The 18,427-nt window shown below is 46.9% G+C and overlaps 8 protein-coding genes across 8 annotated transcripts; 4 read left to right on the forward strand and 4 right to left on the reverse strand.

The window, feature by feature from the left end:
• Positions 1-53: 53 nt before the first annotated feature.
• On the reverse strand, positions 54-1,800 carry P174DRAFT_465120 (cytochrome P450; the record flags this gene model as incomplete). Its single annotated transcript, XM_024830502.1, has 5 exons — positions 54-312; positions 382-992; positions 1,043-1,428; positions 1,519-1,657; positions 1,696-1,800. The coding sequence occupies 5 exons, from the start codon at positions 1,798-1,800 to the stop codon at positions 54-56; spliced, it is 1,500 nt and encodes a 499-aa protein (XP_024677211.1).
• A 557-nt stretch (positions 1,801-2,357) lies between these two features.
• On the forward strand, positions 2,358-3,844 carry P174DRAFT_436124 (amidohydrolase family protein; the record flags this gene model as incomplete). The annotated part of the gene is made up of 3 exons (XM_024825979.1): positions 2,358-2,729; positions 2,799-2,987; positions 3,098-3,844. 3 exons carry the CDS (start codon positions 2,358-2,360, stop codon positions 3,842-3,844), a joined length of 1,308 nt encoding a protein of 435 aa, XP_024677212.1.
• Positions 3,845-4,834: 990 nt separating this feature from the next.
• On the forward strand, positions 4,835-6,500 carry P174DRAFT_415303 (FAD-binding oxidoreductase; the record flags this gene model as incomplete). The annotated part of the gene is made up of 3 exons (XM_024824422.1): positions 4,835-5,263; positions 5,375-5,498; positions 5,574-6,500. 3 exons carry the CDS (start codon positions 4,835-4,837, stop codon positions 6,368-6,370), a joined length of 1,350 nt encoding a protein of 449 aa, XP_024677213.1. The 3' UTR covers positions 6,371-6,500.
• Positions 6,501-6,648: 148 nt separating this feature from the next.
• Positions 6,649-8,658, forward strand: P174DRAFT_398006 (putative C6 transcription factor; the record flags this gene model as incomplete). Its single annotated transcript, XM_024823823.1, has 3 exons — positions 6,649-7,602; positions 7,671-7,960; positions 8,019-8,658. The coding sequence occupies 3 exons, from the start codon at positions 6,649-6,651 to the stop codon at positions 8,626-8,628; spliced, it is 1,854 nt and encodes a 617-aa protein (XP_024677214.1). The 3' UTR covers positions 8,629-8,658.
• Positions 8,659-8,899: 241 nt separating this feature from the next.
• On the forward strand, positions 8,900-10,371 carry P174DRAFT_508170 (NADP-dependent oxidoreductase; the record flags this gene model as incomplete). Its single annotated transcript, XM_024831427.1, has 2 exons — positions 8,900-9,038; positions 9,329-10,371. The coding sequence occupies 2 exons, from the start codon at positions 8,900-8,902 to the stop codon at positions 10,369-10,371; spliced, it is 1,182 nt and encodes a 393-aa protein (XP_024677215.1).
• Positions 10,372-10,772: 401 nt separating this feature from the next.
• Positions 10,773-11,455, reverse strand: P174DRAFT_446458 (cupin domain-containing protein). The gene is made up of 3 exons (XM_024828583.1): positions 11,397-11,455; positions 11,256-11,332; positions 10,773-11,199 (listed from the first exon to the last, which is right to left on the reverse strand). The coding sequence occupies exons 1-3, from the start codon at positions 11,420-11,422 to the stop codon at positions 10,967-10,969; spliced, it is 336 nt and encodes a 111-aa protein (XP_024677216.1). The 5' UTR covers positions 11,423-11,455; the 3' UTR covers positions 10,773-10,966.
• A 2,785-nt stretch (positions 11,456-14,240) lies between these two features.
• On the reverse strand, positions 14,241-14,453 carry P174DRAFT_380288 (uncharacterized protein; the record flags this gene model as incomplete). Its single annotated transcript, XM_024822967.1, has 1 exon — positions 14,241-14,453. A coding segment is annotated over one exon (213 nt), but the record flags the coding sequence as incomplete, so codon positions are not given.
• Positions 14,454-15,519: 1,066 nt separating this feature from the next.
• Positions 15,520-16,213, reverse strand: P174DRAFT_436128 (uncharacterized protein; the record flags this gene model as incomplete). Its single annotated transcript, XM_024825980.1, has 2 exons — positions 15,520-15,893; positions 16,081-16,213. The coding sequence occupies 2 exons, from the start codon at positions 16,211-16,213 to the stop codon at positions 15,520-15,522; spliced, it is 507 nt and encodes a 168-aa protein (XP_024677218.1).
• Positions 16,214-18,427: the final 2,214 nt, after the last annotated feature.

Raw genomic sequence — 18,427 nt, forward strand, 5'->3', positions numbered from 1 at the left:
TCATTATCTGTGATGCTTAAAGAATATTTCTAGAACAAGCCGATCCACAGTGTCTACCACGCCTGTAGCAAACAGCGCTTGTTTTTCGGCGACATTAGGAAATAAGCTATCTGGTCCATATCCTCCGCGTCCATACCTTCCAAGGTTGGAGCACTTGCCTTAGGGAACATGCGGAAAAACTCAGCAGTTGCAAGCCGGAGCTCAGCTTGCGCCAGATGCATGCCGATACAGGAGCGAGAGCCGCCACCAAAAGGCATGAATGCATCTTTCATCTCCTTGGTAGGATTCTCCCAGCGGGATGGATCGAATCTGCTATCATTAGCCTCTCCGATACCAGGCAAGCACGGTCAATTATATCAACTATGCAATGGTAGCACTTACATCTCTGGATTAGTGAAGATGCTAGGATTCCTGTGAAGACTATATGCCTGTGTGGTAACAGTCACACCAGCTGGAATCCAATATCCACAGAGTATAGCTCCATGTTGTGAGACACGAGGCAGCCCAGACGGAACACCTGTATAAAGACGCAAGGTCTCCGTGATGACCTGGTTCAGATATGGCAGTGGCCTGAGATCATCATGATGATAATGCTCTTGGACACCAGCCAGCTCCGTTAACAAAGCTCTTTTGATAGGAGGGTTCCGACAAACTTCCCACACGAGGTAGGTCATGGTAGTTGCTGTGGTATCGCTCCCAGCAATGATAAAGCTAATGGCCTCATTGACAATCTCGGCTTCAGGAAGGCCTTCATTTCCGCCTCCAAACAATCGCGCGAAGAGTATGGGCTTCGGGTTCGGGTCCGTGGCAATTAACTTCTTATATCGCTGGACCGACTGATTCGCATATTGCTCCATGCGATGTCCGGCTTCAGCAGAATTCCGGAAGATTGGTAACGGGAACACACTGGCTAGGCTGACCATGCGTGGGAAAGCAACCCTAACTGCTTCCATGGCGGACACTGATTCAAGGTCCATAGAATACTGATTCTTCTGCTATAGGTTAACAACCAGTGCTCTACAGTTGTCGACCACCCTCTTACCTTTCCATGTTCCAACATATGAAAGGAATCTCCAAAACACAATTGTCCAATGATATCGGTGGCCATAAAGATCCACCACTTATACACGTCAACCGTACCCCTTGCTTCCATTTCTTCCTGGATCCTGCGAATAGCGAGGCGGACACGTGCTTCAATCAAGGGCTCCATCCGTCTCAAGGACGAGGCAGAGAGGGGCGACGAGAGCAGTCTTCGTCGCTCGCCGTGGAATTTAGGATCACTCGAGTTGAACAAATTCTGTATGTCATATCGAGTCAAGTGGCGATAGAATTCTGATTTCATGAAGTGGCTTCCGACCCTGTGAATCTCCTTCGCGGCGGTATGGTCGCTGATATCAACCTCATTGGGGCCAATGCGAACGACTGGGCCTGAAGATCCAAATAAACAGTCAGTCGCATTCTCTAGTTGTTTCTTTTCCCAATCCATAGCCTGCTTGGAAGTCCGGACTGCTAGCTAACCGTATTTTTCATGAAGTGATTGTACATATTTGGCTCGCTTTCCGGTAAGCCAGTGATACTTCAGAATAATATCTGTAATTCTGGATATCCATGGCCCTGGCAAACGAGATAAAGGACTATTCCATCGCTGTAGAATTACCTGCTTTGTGTTAGTGAGGTACAGAGTATAACAGTCACTTTGCGGAAAGACAGGTTTCCTGGGCGACTTTCATTTGTAATACTCATTGCGAGGAGTAAGACAAGCAGCATGGACCAAGGTAAGGGCAAGTTCCGACCATCCATGGTGGCTAATTGTTCAGAACCAATACACTAAATGGCCCTGATGCAATCTAAAAGGCCTTCTGTCGATGTCTTTGTTGCACGCCAGGGGCTGGGATTGGGTGCTGATGAGCGGTGGGAGGGAAATGTAATGCCACGCCTTGCATATGTGGGATAGAACCCGCAGTATGAAGCATTATGGAGATAAAATACTGAGGACTTCTCATAAATAATACTATGTAGCTGCTACAAATGTAAGTAAGTACTGACCTTGGCAAAGCACTAAAGATATGGTGCACTGATGGCACATAGACTGCCGCAAACGTTCGTTTCTTGAGGGTGCCATGCTAAGGTAGCAGATTCGTTTATCAGTTTTCCGCAATGACGGAAGAGCAATGGGTTCCATAAATCTGGGTTGACTGGTGAGGCTCGAACTGCTAATTTCTATATCAGTTTCCAGGCTTGCGACTACTGGAATCCTTCATCATCCTAAGCCGTCAAAACAATCTTTCATTTAGTAGCTCGGGTTCTTTGCATCTGTGTTTCACGCCTTGTTTCAGTCTCACGTCTCCCAGGACAAAATGTTATATACTCACGCAACGATCATCACGGTTGATGTAGCTCGACATATTATTGAAGACGGCGCCATCTATGTCGATAAGGACACTATTGCGGATATTGGCAAAACCGATTGTCTACTTCCAAGATACCCACTTGAAAGGCAGTATAGTCTTAATGGATGCATTGTGATTCCAGGATTGGTTTCCACGCACATCCATACCGTCCAAGCAATACTACGGGGCACAGCTGATGGTCTACATAAAGAGGCGTGGCTCTCGGAACAAATCCAACCCCTCCAGAACAGCATGACCGAGGGAGAGGCCCGGGCATCTGTGAAATTGGCCGTCGCGGAGATGCTGAAGTCCGGGACTACTTGTTTCTTGGAATGTCTAGTATGTCATTTCCAAGCTCGAATTCCCAGCCATGGCGACATTTCAGACTGACGCAATGCAAACTACTAGTTCTTCCCCCGCCATGGATTCGATGGACTATGTCAGACTGTGCAGGACAGTGGCATTCGAGCCTGCCTCGGCCGCATTTCGGTGGAAGGTCACCTGCCCGGCGGACAGATCCCGCCTGGTGATGGAATGCTTCCAGAGAGCTTGAAGTCATGGCAGAAATGGAACGGAGTCGCAAATGACCGCATCCGAGTATGATTTGCGGCGAGCAACCCAGATCGGTTCGTGGAAACATCACCGGACTGGCCAAAGGTGACCACATTGTAACGGGACACAGCGTCGTTGAAACCCATATGCAAAAGTTGAGCACTGCTGCACATTCATACGGCATCCCAGTGACTATGCATCTTGCCGAAAGTAAGGGCGATGCCGATTATTTCTCCTCTTTAGGCCACACCGCTGGATCGTACGCTCAGGCAGTCGGCCTGTTGTCCCCGTCGACTGTCTTTGCTCACGCGGTATATATCAATGAGACTTCTGACGTCCCTTTGCTTTCGTCGTCTGGGGTTCACATCTCTCACTGCCCGACGTCAAACTCCAAATTTGCTTCGGGGATTTGCCCAGTCCCCGATTTACTCGCGGCAGGGCTCAATGTCAGTCTTGGGACTGATGGCGATGCCTGCAATAATACGTCCGACATGTTCCAGGAAATGAGATGGACTGCTATGGTGCATAACACACCAGGTGACGCTGCTAGGATCACTGCAGAAACAGTACTGGAGATGGCCACAATCAATGGGGCCAAAGCGTTGGGGTTACATCATCTCATTGGCAGTCTAGAGATCGGAAAAAGAGCAGACTTCGTGGCTCTCAATGTACAGAAGACCACATTACAGCCATGTGTGAACCCCGTCAGCAACGTTGTATATGCGGCGACGGGGCGAGATGTGCATGTGGTAGTTGTTGATGGTCGTATAGTGGTGGAGGGCGGGAAGCTACTGACTATGGACGAAGAGGAAATCATTAATGCTGCAAACCAAGCAATAGGTGGGTTATTGCAGAGGACTGGATTACAGGACAAAGTTAAGAGTTATTGGCCCACGAGGTAGATAGATACATTTGTTTATATTAGTGCCTTAGGTGAAGTCTGCGCCTCCGCCAACACTTGTTTCAATGTATGATATCCTCTCTGTAGTGACAAAAAAGGAAATGTAGAATAATGCAGAAAAGGGAGAGCAGTCCAGAGCACCATCTGCATGTTTCGTTTCAGTTCCCTCAGGGAATTTCCTTTTCCCTCTCTTTAGCTCAAGTAGAGACAGCTCCGTCTTTAACTGTTTATGTCGTTCTCAAGATTTGAAATCAATTAGGGTTGCATCTTGCCTTGGGCCCGCACGCCAAGGATACTCGGAAACCTTCCCACTAGGCAAAAGAAAGGGACGGACATGGTAGCAGCATAAAAAATATTGGAAAGTGTGAAAAGAGGCGTACGTTATTAGAAATACTTATAATGCCCGCTGACACGGTTTCATTGGGCCGACCATTTCCTGGGGCTGGCAAGGCTGGTTTAGGTCATAGAACCCATGCTATACGGTATGCAGCGGAGATCTACTCCGGAAACAGGGACGTAAGATGTCTCTAGGTTGCTATTCCAACAATTCTTCTCCCAAGCCAAAGATATTTGGCTGTTCTGTCCACCCGCGCCGTCCGTGGATCGGCTTGCGAGACTGTCTTTCGGTTTACCCACTAAACTATCTCAATTTAGGAAATTTTTGCCATTCAAACAACGGGTCGGAATTGGTAACAACATCAGTTTCCTGAACTTGCTCGTCCTGCAGTGTAATAATAGCTAGTATGATAAATTTCGAAGGATTTCTGTGGTGGCTAGCTTAAGACAGGCCCTCCATAGCTCCTCTCGATCCTCTCAGCATGTTGGCTGCGATCCGATGCTCGCCTAACATCCGAAGTACGAAGTCTACTTGCAATTCGTGATCAAGCAAAGCATCAGCAGCACGCTTGTGTGCCCCCAGCGTCTCTTTATTGAAAGAATTGCAGGTAGGGCAGACGTACGATCATCAAACAATCAGAATCTCCGAGGCATAATGCATATACTCTGGCGTGAGTCTGCAGATATGGCAGCCTACGAAGCTGCCCGTCTCAGCCGAGTGTTCAACCAGCGCTGCCCACGCCGGTTTCCACTGGCTATAGTAAAGCCAACTACGGAGAATGAAGTTATTACTGCGGTGAAGCTGGCAATTCAACGAAAAATGCGTATTGCCACTCGAGCAGGGGGTCATTCCTTTCCTGTTTGGAGTTTGCATGATGATTCCATCCTCATTGACTTCGGCGACTTCAAGGTATTGGAGGTCGATGAGAGAAACTGCATTGCAAAGGTGTCTACTGGTGTCACAAGCAAGGAGCTCAATGACTTCTTGATCGAGAAACATGGGATGATGTTTCCCGGGGGTCATTGCCCCGATGTTGGCCTCGGCGGGTTTTTATTGCAAGGAGGAATGGGTTGGAACTGTCGGGTACGTCGCCTCTTTCGTTCTTCCCATCCTTATTTTCCCCTTTTCTTTTTCTTCCTTGGTCCTCCTTTCCATACTGGTTCTGCTCACTAACCCCAGTCTCCTTAAGTTCAGAACTGGGGTTGGGCTTGTGAAAGTGTGGATGCTGTGGAAGTAATTACCATGCAAGGAGAGCCTATAATCTGCAATGCGCAGCAGAATACAGACCTATATTGGGCGGCCCGTGGTGCAGGACCAGGTATGTCTTTCCTCTCCATGAATTCCTTACCCTTTTCCGAAGATTTCTTTAACTAAAGAGTTTGGAACATAACAGCATTTCCAGCGGTTGTTTCAAAATTTCACCTAAAATTAAGGCCATATCCAAAGAACGGATTCCGATCTTCTGGCTACATTTACCCACACGGTCTCTACAGGCAAGCATTTTCCTGGGCCCTTCGGATTACCGCGACCCTTGACAGAGACACCGAAATCACTGTATGCACCCGATACGCCGAAGCCCATAATCAAATTTGTCTATCTATACATTTTGTTTGCATGAAGGCCACGCCCGATGAGGCCGAGGCTGCTCTGTGGCCTGTGCAAGAAACCCGGCCCGCAGGGACACTCTCTGAATGGTATTGTCGGGAAGACAATTTAGGAAATCTGTACGACAAACAGGCAAAAGCAAACCCAAAGGGTCATCGGTACCACACCGATAATGCCTATGTTCAGAATGGTGCCGATGTTGTCGCTGTGCTAGAAGAAGCGTTTCTGTCTCTTCCACCGGGGAAATCGTTTGCGTTCTGGTCCGCAATGAGCCCTTGGAGTAGAGGAGATCTATCTGGCATGGCCTTAAGTATGCGGTCTGATCATTATTTTGCTATTTACGCCGTGTGGGACGATGCCAAGGATGATGAGCGGCATCATTCCTGGGTACAAAAGGTAATGAGAAAAATTGAAAATCATTCGGTAGGCACATACTTGGGTGATTCAGATCTGCAAAAAAAAGATGCGCGTTATTGGGCAAATACCAACACCGCACGCCTGGTAGAAATATGTGAAAAGTGGGATCCAGAGGGCCTTATGTGTCGGTATAAGGCTAGCTGCACTGAGCTGGAAGTGAGGAATTAGTGATGCAGTCTATTCCTGAGTCACTTACTTCGAATTTCCAAGATGATCAGACTGAGAACCTTCCTTTCCTTCACCTCTGCCCTTTCTTGCCCTTTTTCCTTGTGCTCTCTTATTCAATCTTCTTCCTCTCTTTTTTTTGGGGGGTTAGTGTGGTGGCCGATGAAGAGATGTCAAGTATTACCCGAACTCAATCAGATACCCGGATACCCGCATACCCGCATACCCGCACTTCTCACTGAGCTGCGAACCAACTATTAGCCACAAACCCGGTACACAACATGAGTCCTACATCGAGGTTGCAGAGCAGACGACCTACGCGATCTTCGCTGGCTTGTCTTCCTTGCCGTTCACGTCATTTGAAATGCGACGGCAAACGTCCGTGTTGCGCCCGCTGCACTGATGCTGGCAAGCAGTGCTGCTATGCTCCCTCACGTCGCGGTGGGCTGGACCGCGCAGCGCTGGCAGAGCGTCGCAAGAGACTCGCTGCGACAGATGGCCCTGGAGGCACTTCATCTGTCGAAGACTCAAGTCCACAACGATTCACAACGATTGGACAGGTCCACGAACGTGCTGTCCAACCCGCTGAGGTCGACTTCTCCCAGGATTCGGCCCTGCTCGATACTGCCATGAGTGGTACTGGCACATCAAACATTCCATTGATAGTAGCGAGCCCAGCTCAGATTATTAGCATCGAGGACGATGCCCTGGTCGATGCTTACTACAAGAACTTGCATAAATCTCATCCCTTCGTTTTACCGCGGAAGCACCTCGCAAAAATGTACCAAGACCTGGGCAGACAGCCCAGGTTCACGCCACTCATTGCAGTTCTACGCTTAATCGGGGATATTTATACCTCAAAAGGTTGGTCAATACCGCTGCAGGAGTACACAGAAACCTGCTTTGCACAAGTGGCCCCATCCGACCCAATCATGGTCCAATGTCGCCTCCTATATTCTATGGCTCTCTTCTGGTACGACTATAAGGCCGATGCCAAAAGGGAAATGGACAGTGCAACCAGGCTTGCCATTGATCTCCAAATGTTTCGCCAAGAGTTTGCAGAGTCGCAGGGAGCCGATGACCCCGTGCTGAAGGAAAGCTGGAGGCGAACATGGTGGATGCTGTTCATCGTAGATGCGTACTACGCCGGTACTCTGGGGACGATGAACTTGGCGATTGTGGATATCGCTGCTACTGTCGAGTTACCCTGTGAAGAGTCCGAGTACGAGTCCGGGGTTAGTATTAGCAACAGCGCGTTCTCTAACCCGGTCTCGCGTAGGTTAAAGAGCTGACTCGATTACAGAATATTCCCGAACCCAAAACCATTGAAGAGTTCAACTGCCGCGAATTCAGCCCTGAGGGCACCAAGTTTTCCTCCTTTGCGTATCTTATCGGCGCCGTACAATGCGCAGCATTCGCAATATCTGTGACGCCGAAGACAGCCGTCAAAGAAGACTCGCCGCGTGTCATCCAAGCCGCCGACTGCAGTCTAGATGGATGGCGACATCTCCTACCGACGGATTACAAGCAGGTCATGACACATACTGGGGAAATTGACGAGCTCATGTTCCAAGCTCACCTACTAATTCACGTGTAAGTACCCTCCTACCTATCCCTACTTGCACACTACACGATCTCATAAACCTTTTAGCGCAACTATCGGCCTGCACCGGCCCTTTTCAACCCTCAAATTCAATGCAATAGAGGACATTTCCAGCTGTGCCCGAGAACCACCCCTGGATACCCCTACCCCAGATCTTGTCAATGTACACACCGTCCGAGTCCTGCGGTCTGCAGAGGCACAAATCCGCCTCCTTGCCCTACCCGTGCAAGAATTCTGCCACAGCCCATTTACCACCTGCATGGTGAGCGAGGGAACACTAGCGCTGCTTTCGGCCTGCAAATTCCTATTTAAGGGGAAAGATCTGGCAATCGCAAGAGATCAGATCCGGATGACGATCGGCTGTCTCAAGGTCCTTGGCGAGGTATGGCCGAGAACAGCGAGAAATGTTCGCGAGCTACAGACAATTGGTCAGTATGTGCTTGGGGTTGGGTCTAGGGTGGAAAGCAATAGCGACGCGTCGAATTCCACCGAAGGGTTGCATGCTTTTGAAGGAGAAGGAAGTCTGAGTTCTAGTACGGATGTACTAAGCAGCGACACTGATATTCTTTCTTCTATCCGCTCTATCCAGGATCTCTGTGGATGGTATGGCCTTGGTGATCTGGCTGATCTCCCCTGGGGCATGGGCGATGGGTTGTAATATGTAATTTAATATTTACTACTTCTACCGGTTGAATGAGTATGAATGTTATGGAAATGGTTGTGTTGGGTACCGCGGATCACTGAGCGCTGCTGTCCCGCGGCATTCTCTCGTTATAGAATGATTGATAATGAGTAAATACCCTTGCAACATGCCTTTCGAAATCGAGAAGGGCAACCTGATTTGGACTACCTTAAATACCAAGACACTCTATCATTAGCACGTCTTTCTATGAGGGATCTGATTTAGCTCCCACTCATACCCGGGCCAGATGAAGGTCGTGAAATACCGAAATAACGACTTGATAGACATATTGTATGGTTCAAAGGACAAGGGGGAAATTGATATTCCCGTAGTTGGTAGTGATATTTGGCAACAGTTTTTCCGGAAGCCGTCCATATCGAGCAACGGTAGGCTATTAACAATAGGCTATTGCTATTGAGGGAGTTTCCCTAGCAGCAATTCCGGCTGGGGCCAAATAGCATTTACTCATGATCCACAATAGTGTTTATCCTGCTTAAATATTTAGTTATTCTTCACTCCGGCTCCCCTAACCTTTGTGATTCTGCTATATTTATATGCATCACGAATACTCACTTTCACTGCTACGATCTACACTCAAACGCATTACTAAATCTACGAGAGCTCTCCCATCCCCATACATTCCTTTAATTTCCCCCACCAAATCCTTCATTAACAGACTCGTCGGAAAATGCAAGCCGTCCGCCTTCATCCCGCCCCAACGGCTCAAAGCCCTACTCTCCCACCAACCCAGCTCCGCCATCTGCGTTAAAGCTAGACAAGATCCCAATCCCCAAACCTTCCCGCCAGGGAGAGATCCTAATCAGAGTGAAAGCCACAACAGCCATCCGCGATGCATTAACATGGCCCGAAACATACGCGACCGAATTTACGATCCCAGGGCACGACTTCTCCGGGATAGTAGAAGACGTCTTCGTCAACCCGGATAGCACCACCACCACCACCACCCAATTCAAACGCGGCGATGAAGTCTTCGGAATGACACATGTCGATCGAGGCTCAACATGGGCTGAATACACGATCATGCATGAGCACGAAGCCACACGGAAGCCCGAAAACCTGACGTGGGAGGAGGCTGCTTGTCTGCCGCTCAGCGGGTTGACGGCTTTTCAGGCTCTGTTTGAGCATGCGGGACTCCCCTTTCCGGATGCCGTCGGGGGAGAAGAGATGGCTGGGAAACGGGTTTTGATTACCGGGAGTTCTGGTGGTGTGGGTGTTTATCTGGTTCAGCTGGCGGCGATTGCAGGTCTGCATGTTGTGGCTGCGTCTAGCTCTACCGAGCGCAATGGAGAGTTTCTTAGGGGGCTGGGGGCTGATGAGGTGGTAGAGTACTCTGCCCTGGGGGAGAATGTGGAAGGGTCTTTTGATCTCATTGTCGATACTGTCGGGGGTGAGATTCTCCGAAGATGTTGGTCTTGGGTATCGGGGTATGGGACATTGATATCAGTTGATTCGGCAAGTTTTGATTTTGTGAATGAACATAGAAAGTGTGGGGCCAATAAGGGGAAGGAGGATGTGAGAGCTTTATTTTTTATTGTCAGGAGTGATGCTGAAGCTCTGAGGAAGTTGGCGACCTTGGCGGACTCAGGCCGGCTGAAGATGTTTGTGCTGCAAAAGTTTGATCTATCACAGGCTCAGGAAGCGTATGAACAGGCTAGTTCAAAGGCTTCTGGCTACGGGAAGGTTGTTATTCGGATATAAGGATACCTATAGCTGAATCTTTCGATATGGATCTATTGTCTTCTGGTCCCTAGATCATAGGCGGGTCAAAACAAACAAGGACAGAAATTTACATTTAAAGTCAAGGAAGATAGTTTGAGTTAAGCTCTCCACGCAAAAGCAGCTAGTCATTCTATGTTCTTGGACGTAAAAGTGGTTTTTACCTCACTGGTAGCCGTGGTAATACCATGCACATCAGCCACGTGTAAGGACATGACATGTGATCAGCTGTTGACTTCCCGAAGTACTTAACTAGTCTTTATAGGTTCTATCATTTATATGCCAGCGTCTTGATTCGCCTCTTACGGGGAGAGCAGACCCGACACTAGCAGTTGGGAAGCAGATCTATAAGGAATTGGGCACAATTACCCGAGATATTTAGTTCGGAGAGGAAGAAATGTGATTAGAAGCTTGTTCTAGGTGGACTACATCATACGGTATACCACCGGTGGGTGCCAGTATTGACATGTTTAGCAATGACAAAATCTGTAAATTTCTTCTGTAAACTTCCCCATGTCCAAGATGTGTGATAGCTCTACTTTCTCCTAGCGTACCTAGACTTTCTCGTTGTTTCAATTTACCGATACTCCACATCGATCTGGATCAGCGCTGCCACCCCATCACGGTCATACACATCCGAGTCTAGGACCATGGCCACCATCAGGGTGGCCGGCTCAGTCGCACTAGCGTTGTCACTGATGCGGTGATGGCAACCCGGAGCTTCATACCAGGTGCCTCCCGCCTCGATAACCTTCATCGGGTCGTCGTTCATTTTGTTGAGCACCGTGCCGCGGAGGACATAGGCAGAGACTGAGGCGCCGCCATGCCGGTGGGGAGGGGTCGATCCGTTTGGGGGAATTCCACACGTAACCCAACGATTGTCTTGCCGGGACAGTTGACGAGCTTGTAGGCGTAAACTATGCTCAGGGTTGACTTGGGCCGGCTGTTCGAGTTGGTTTGCGTTGGTTTGAGTTGATGAGATTGGTGTGTGGACAGATGATGCTTACCTCGGGTCATAGGTCGGTTCTTGCATTTTAATAATTGATGATTGATGGGCTTTGCAGGGTTTTTTGGATCTTGCTTTGGACTCGTTGGTTTCTCGTTCGTTATTGAGTCAAGAGACTGGTGATATTTATACTTTGCTGGCTGGCTATTCTGACTACGTCAGACTAGAATGTTTATCGGGTGCCTAAACTTAAAATTCTAAACACGGATATCCGATCATATGAGCGCGATTCATGGCCCACGCGTTTTTGTACTATGCTTACGTTCCATGGCCGAAATGTGGATCATTCAGGGATCATAGATTGCGCATGTGGGTGAAGTTCGGGTACCCGACCTGAATGGATAGCCTATCCGGGTGCTAAGTGAAGACCGAACAACCATCAATCAGCTCACTCCAGCAAACAACAGGGAAAGAGCTCTTCTTGGGCACTCTTCGGCTGCAGTCGTCAGAAGCTGGGTCTACATATAATAATTGGACTGATATGTAGGACAGTGATGGATATTCAGATTGCAAATGAAATATTCGCACAGCTTTGTAAATGATTCGCAATAATTGCATGCGTGAGTGCATGTTGAAAAGCTAGTCCATCAGGATGCTCTTCGGTAAGGGTTCTTGCTTTGGATGGGAGAGGATGGCGCCAGAGCAGAGATTGGACATTCTCGCCTTCAATCATAAATTGGTCACCACTAAAATATAGTAAGATACTAAGGCTCTATCCCTATAAGGTTTACTACGGGGAGGTGGCCTTCCTATTAAGGTATTCCTAAATCCATCTTGACTTAGTGATGAGATGTTTCTGCTGGAATCCGTAGTGGTAGTCTAAGGAGCTTATTACCAGGGCCATTGACAGTGCTGGTGATGTTCTACTAGAGCCATATTACCATCAGGTTCTGATTTTGCGTTCTGTCCTGGCGGTTGCCGCGCCCTGGCTGTTCAAGTTTGCCACTTCATATTATAAAGACAGTTATTCACTCTTTAAATAACTAGTTTGTAGAAAAGCCTCCTGATTAAAATCCCGCTCATGTCTTGAATGTCTTAAAGGCGGGGACGCACCCTCACGGAGGGCAGACTATGTCAAGGAAGCCTGCAAGGAGGATGATGAAGGCCTCAGCAGGAGAGATCCAGCAGTGTTGCAAAGTAATGTCAATCGATCCCCGATAATAGCGAATCTATGGGAATCGCTAGTAAACGGGATGTTTCGGGATTAAAGAAGGTCTGATTTCTGGCAATCTAGATGTCTAACTATCTACTTATAATCAACAAAATAAAAACTCTGTAAAATCTCCTTAATCTAGCAAGTTGAATCCATGGTAGAATCTAGCAATCTAATTAGCCCAGCCAGAATTCAGTTAAATATCAATATCCAATAGTTGCTAGATTTAATAGTGGTAAGATATAGCTAACACACCCCCCAGGTAAGTGGGCATCATAAAGCTGAATCTAATATCTATAATCTAGTGCTATAGATGTTGAATAAACTTTTAATACTTCCCTATTAGGAAGGTGAGATAGATGGTTAATGTTATAGATGTCTATCTCATTCATCTAATATTAATTTTAGATTAAATTAATTAATCTTAATCTAGAGTAACAAGGCTAATCTGCCTTATGAATTTATAGTGCTTCTAGTGTAGGAGTATCCTTATAACTATCTACAGGCATCTTACTTATCTTAATCTATTAAATAGAAATATAACTAGCTTAAACCTCCTGCTGGAGCTTAGAGTTGCATAACCGAACCGCAAAAATCGAACCCGAACCTCACCGAACTCGCAGCGGTGCGGGGTCGGGGGCAAGCCTAGGGAATTGCTTTGGGTTTGGTTTCTCTACCCTGGAACCATTTCGGGTTCGGTTAAAACCGCTGGTTATGGTTTTTGCGGTTTACCGGATTAGGTTAACCAACCTGCACCCATTTTACCTAGAAATCACTGAATTCTAGGTATTTCTAATTAATATGAGTATCACTGGATAGCCCTTGATTCAGGCTATCTAGTGATATTAATATCATTTAAAAATACCTGGTGGTTGCTGAGATATAAGGGAATTTCATCTCTGTAATAGGTTGGTATGAAAGTAGTGGTAGTCTATATATATATGCGACTGACTGTTGATAATGACCATATTTAAAAATGATTTTTTAACCGCCACCCATTCAAATCTATAGATATTGAATTCATATTTTAGATCTAGATTAATATGATGATAATTACCATATATTTTGTATAAAAATCATAATTTTATATAAGCATGCTTGATAGGGGCGTCAGAGGGGTCCCCGAAGGGGGGAATGGTAAGGGTTAAAACAGTTAAAATTAGCGGTTTAACCAACCCGAAACCGAACCAAATCTAACCATGGTTAGTTAGTATAGGCCTAGCAGCGGGTTTTGCGGTGAAAACCGCAACCGAATCGCATTGGGTCTGGGTTTGGTGCGAGTTCTAAATTTTGAACCCGAAACCGCAGTGGTTCGGTGCCAACTAGGCTTGAACCCGCCCGAACCCGCACCAAATGCAACTCTACTGGAGCTAGTACTAGTAGATATTAATATGCCTAAGCTTTATGCACACCTTTAGCTCATTACTAGACCTAGGCAGGTGTTCCGGGTAACCCAACTGAAACATGTGTCAAACCCAACTTGGGCTGGGTTTTGGGCTTAAGGGGTGTGTTGAATAGTGGTGGCTTATTATTAATGCAATGGGTAGTACCAGGCTATAGTATTAAGGGATTGTGGTGTAAATATATCAACAACTTCTACACCATGGATAAATTCTCCTTAATTACTAAGTGGAGCAGGGTCACACCATGTATGTCTGTAACATTAATATCCAAGCCCCTGGCAAGGAGCAGTTAGGCAAGGTCTTCATTGCCTTGTTGCACCATGTGCCACAGTGCTATCTGATTAGCTGGATCCAGATTATCCATGTATAGCCTTGAGTGGCCTAAGAGCAGCTTTGTCATAGCTTTCTGGCCCTTTGAAATGCTGTAAATAAGGGGTGTATGGCCACAGCCATCCTGCCAGGATAAGTCAAGTCTGTCGTCCGCAAGCAGGATTTTAAGAATAGCTGAATCCTAGCGGGCAATAGCAAGGAAAATTAGTGTATAACACCCCCAGTCTGGCGCGTTGACATTTGCTCAGCCAGTTTGAATAAGCTGCCTAATGATGGGTGCAAGCCCCTTCGCCATAGCTGCAGCCAGTGGGGTGAGACCATGTTTCCTCCTAAGTAGGTCTACTCTGATGTTAGGATGCTGTAATAGGTCCTCTATAATTCCTGTGAATCCCTGCAGTGCTGGGCACCACAAGGCGCATTGCCTTGTTTATTTTGGAAGTTGACTGAAACCTGAGACTTGGCGAGAAGGATCTTAATAATTGACTCCGATCTGTGGATTACTGCATATACAAGGGGCGTGCAGGTGTGATAGACAGTGTTGACATTAGGCTGGTAGTGGCGGAGCATAAACTCCGCGACATGTAGTTTTCTATGCTGTGCGGCCCAGTGCAATGCTGAGCTATTTTGCTCTTGAATATTTATTGAACTTGTAAAGAGATGAGAGCAACAGGTTAGATGTGGTCCGGCTGACCAGGACGAACGACAAGATATCTTTTGCGCTGGGTAGGCTCGCCACGATGCACAAGAGCAGCTTATTAGGAAGAGTTAGTAGATTCATCTAGAATAATTAGCCCAGGGGACAAGAAGACCTGAGAAAAGTTGTGGATACTGGACGTTGTATATACCTTTGATTCTGTGGGAGAGTATCTCTGTAAGCTGAAGACTTTTAGCAGTCAAGCTACTAATTTGGGTCTGCAGTCCTTGGCACCCATGGCTCTTTATACCTATCATTCACTGGCAGACTCTCATTGTTTGGAAAGTTGTGACAATGGGATAGGTATGGAAATGACCAAAATGGCCATGAATCCTCCAGGGTAGGGGGTTTCCAGCGAGATAATGCCGGATTCCTGCGAAAGCGTAGCTGCTTCGTAAGAGGGCCAAAGCTCTTGAGAGCGACGGGCTCGTTCCTAGGAGGGAAGGGACACTAGCCAGCTGCTGTCAAGAACCGCATGGCTACTCCGTCCAATCACAAGATTGCATCATCCATGCCATAAAGCCAGAGTACCTTCAAGGCAATGTCAGTCACCGCTAGTATAAAACAGATCCTTGCCAGCAACTACAAAATTTCCCGTCCTTTTCGCTACCACTGTATCTTGCTCCGGTTTGATCCGCTTATGATCCATTTCATTCTGCGAAAACAAGATGCCCCACGCCGCCGGACGCTTGCCAATATCGGCTGCGGCGTTTGACTCTCCAAGGACAACTTCCTCTACATTCATAACGGAAGCCGAAGGAAGTGGGTAGTAACCGCAAAACCTTTCAATAAGAGGACTCCCCCTCCGAGGGGCGAACATGAGGCTTCGGGTGCTACTCTCAGAGCCACTTGCAGACGTGGCATCGACGTCTTTCTGTTGTTGTGTAAATTCAACAGAACCGCCAAGTGCTTCCGTATCTATCGGACCAGTTAATAGACGAGACGAAAGCAAAACAAGTGTTGCTGTGCATATAAGGATTAGACAGAGAGCATACACCTACCAGGGTTGCTTCCGGGAAAGAGGGAGCGGTTTGGATCTAAAGCTGCCAGTTCGGGATCCTACTTCACTCAGCCCCGACCTGTTTAAATCGGAACGATCTCAAACCTTCGGCAATCTGCTTTGCCTTGGAACGGTCTGCAAGGAAATTCTTGGCCATCATGATTTCATCCTCATCTTCCTCTGGTGACGGAGCATCCCAGAGGCTCCAGACTTCCTCTGTACCTCCATTCATGGCCATAGGGATGCAAGAGCCGAAGGCAACGCGGAGCAAACAGAAATATCTTTTCGTACCTGTCTCCTTACCCCGTCATGTATCCGGAGGGTGGGACCTGGAATTACTACATGTATGGCGGACTGAATGTACAAAACCAGCTAAAATGTTTTTTTACCATTGATTACCTTCAACCACACTGTTGCCGCAGCTACCACATACACCAGCTGCCTAGGGCCTATCCAGCATGCTTATAGAAAATTAATATTTTATATGAAATATATAGTAATTATAGTTATTTCAATTTATATTTATAATATTAATTCAATATCTAGGGGGTTGAATAGGTAGTAGTTAAGAATTATTCCTGAATTATAAGTTAGTGGTTATTAAAAGGTTATTACGCATACATATATATCACTATTAGTTTTATACTGACAGAGATGATTACCTCCTTATATCTCTGCAACCATAAGATATTGAATAATCATCTAGTATTGATATTGAATGCCATCTAGGATTGATATGTCACACCCTGGGATCTGTCTCTGCTGTTCTCTGCTAGTCAACTACTTTGGGAACGGGGCGATATAGTCCCTGGACTATATCGAATACTCGCCTGAGGCCTGCCGACCAGGTAGTCCAATAATATACCGTCCGGGTATATGGGACACAGTGATACGATGATCCGGGCAGGATCAAAGACAATCCAAAGGTAACACAAGAGCAATAACAGTAGAGAAAGAAGCAAGGCCTATTGAGTACATATACTCAGTAAGAGAGTAACTGACGAATCGGACTAGTGAACTTGTACTCAAGTGAATAACTTGTTTTGAACGCGAGCAACTAAACTAAGAGTGCTAGATACATCGATAATGAGTGTTCTTATATATGCATAGTTCCTCCTATGGTAGTGGTGATAGACGGTAGGGTGGTAGGTTGGTAGATGTTCGCGATACCCTTATACCATTGATCTCGTATACCCATCTACCATTGCCAAGACTGGGTTCATGTAGGTGATCACGTGTATGCGCGGCATCATCGCAAGTTGTCCCCTAATCCCACCCCTTGGGTCCACGCCCGGGACACTACGGTGTAGGTCTGGGTGATGACGGAAAGGGCATGGTTGTGCGCAGCCTCCTGCGTTGAAAACCGTGGCCTTCACGCATCTCGATAGTCGAAGATTGGTTAGTCGTTGTTGCTTCCTCAATTCTGCCGGTCACGTCCGCCTTGCGGCGTTAGTACCGTAACATGATAGTGAATGCCATCTAGTATCGATATCAAATGCCATCTGGTAGGGAGATCAATACTCCATGGCATTCGATATCGATACTAGATGATATTCGATATTGATACTAGATGAGAACTCAAATCCCTACTATATGGTATACATGCTGTTCAGGGTTATTATGGAAATAGTTAGTGGCTGTTGAAAATAGTAATACTGTATCGATTTACGAATCGCTAGCAATTTCTATGGCCAATCGAAAATGAATGAAGGTCTGATTCTTCTAAATGAATGACTATTTAGCTCCTATTTATCCCTTCCATTAGAGGCCGGGATTTGACTGATTAAATGACGAATATTTGCTGAAATATTATCGCCAAGAAGCAGCACAGAGAAATCAAATCACTTCCCAATCGGGCAAGCAGTCATATAATTCAATACACCCCCCAGCTGGGCTAATTAGGCGAAGCTACATTATTCCATAGCTGTTAAAGCCATATCCATCTCTTAGAACGGGCAATCGTGTTGAATCAATAGCATTGGATAGGTTGAAGCTCAATCTCTCCCTCCTGATTAGTCAACGAGCCCAACCGTTCTGTAAAAATCGATATATTTATTCTTTGGCAGTCAGTGCCTTCGTCAGGCCGTTGGCCGGCATGCGATTAGTTTTAATCTAATTGACTGATATGCGGCCTGATTGGACCTCTTGCCGAAGCCAATGTTAATGTATATTGATGTGGCGTAGCTTTGTGCGAATTGTAGGCTCTTCACTGCGCAGAAGCCCTACTGTTTGGCGATTATCACACAGAATAGATATCTCATGTGTGACGATCCATCACCATGTTCCCCGCTGACGTCCTTACACGGAGCTTTCTGTCCCTCTTAACCACTTACTGCTTTGGGGTTGTTTAGCTAGTTTGCACCGCTCCGCCCTCTGTTTACAATATCTCCCCACCATGTACATACTTTCCTTCTCTCTCTTCTCTATGCTTAGTTTTCTATCGAAATACTAC

This window comes from Aspergillus novofumigatus (genome assembly GCF_002847465.1).
Source record: "Aspergillus novofumigatus IBT 16806 chromosome Unknown P174scaffold_13, whole genome shotgun sequence".
NCBI lineage: Eukaryota > Fungi > Ascomycota > Eurotiomycetes > Eurotiales > Aspergillaceae > Aspergillus > Aspergillus novofumigatus.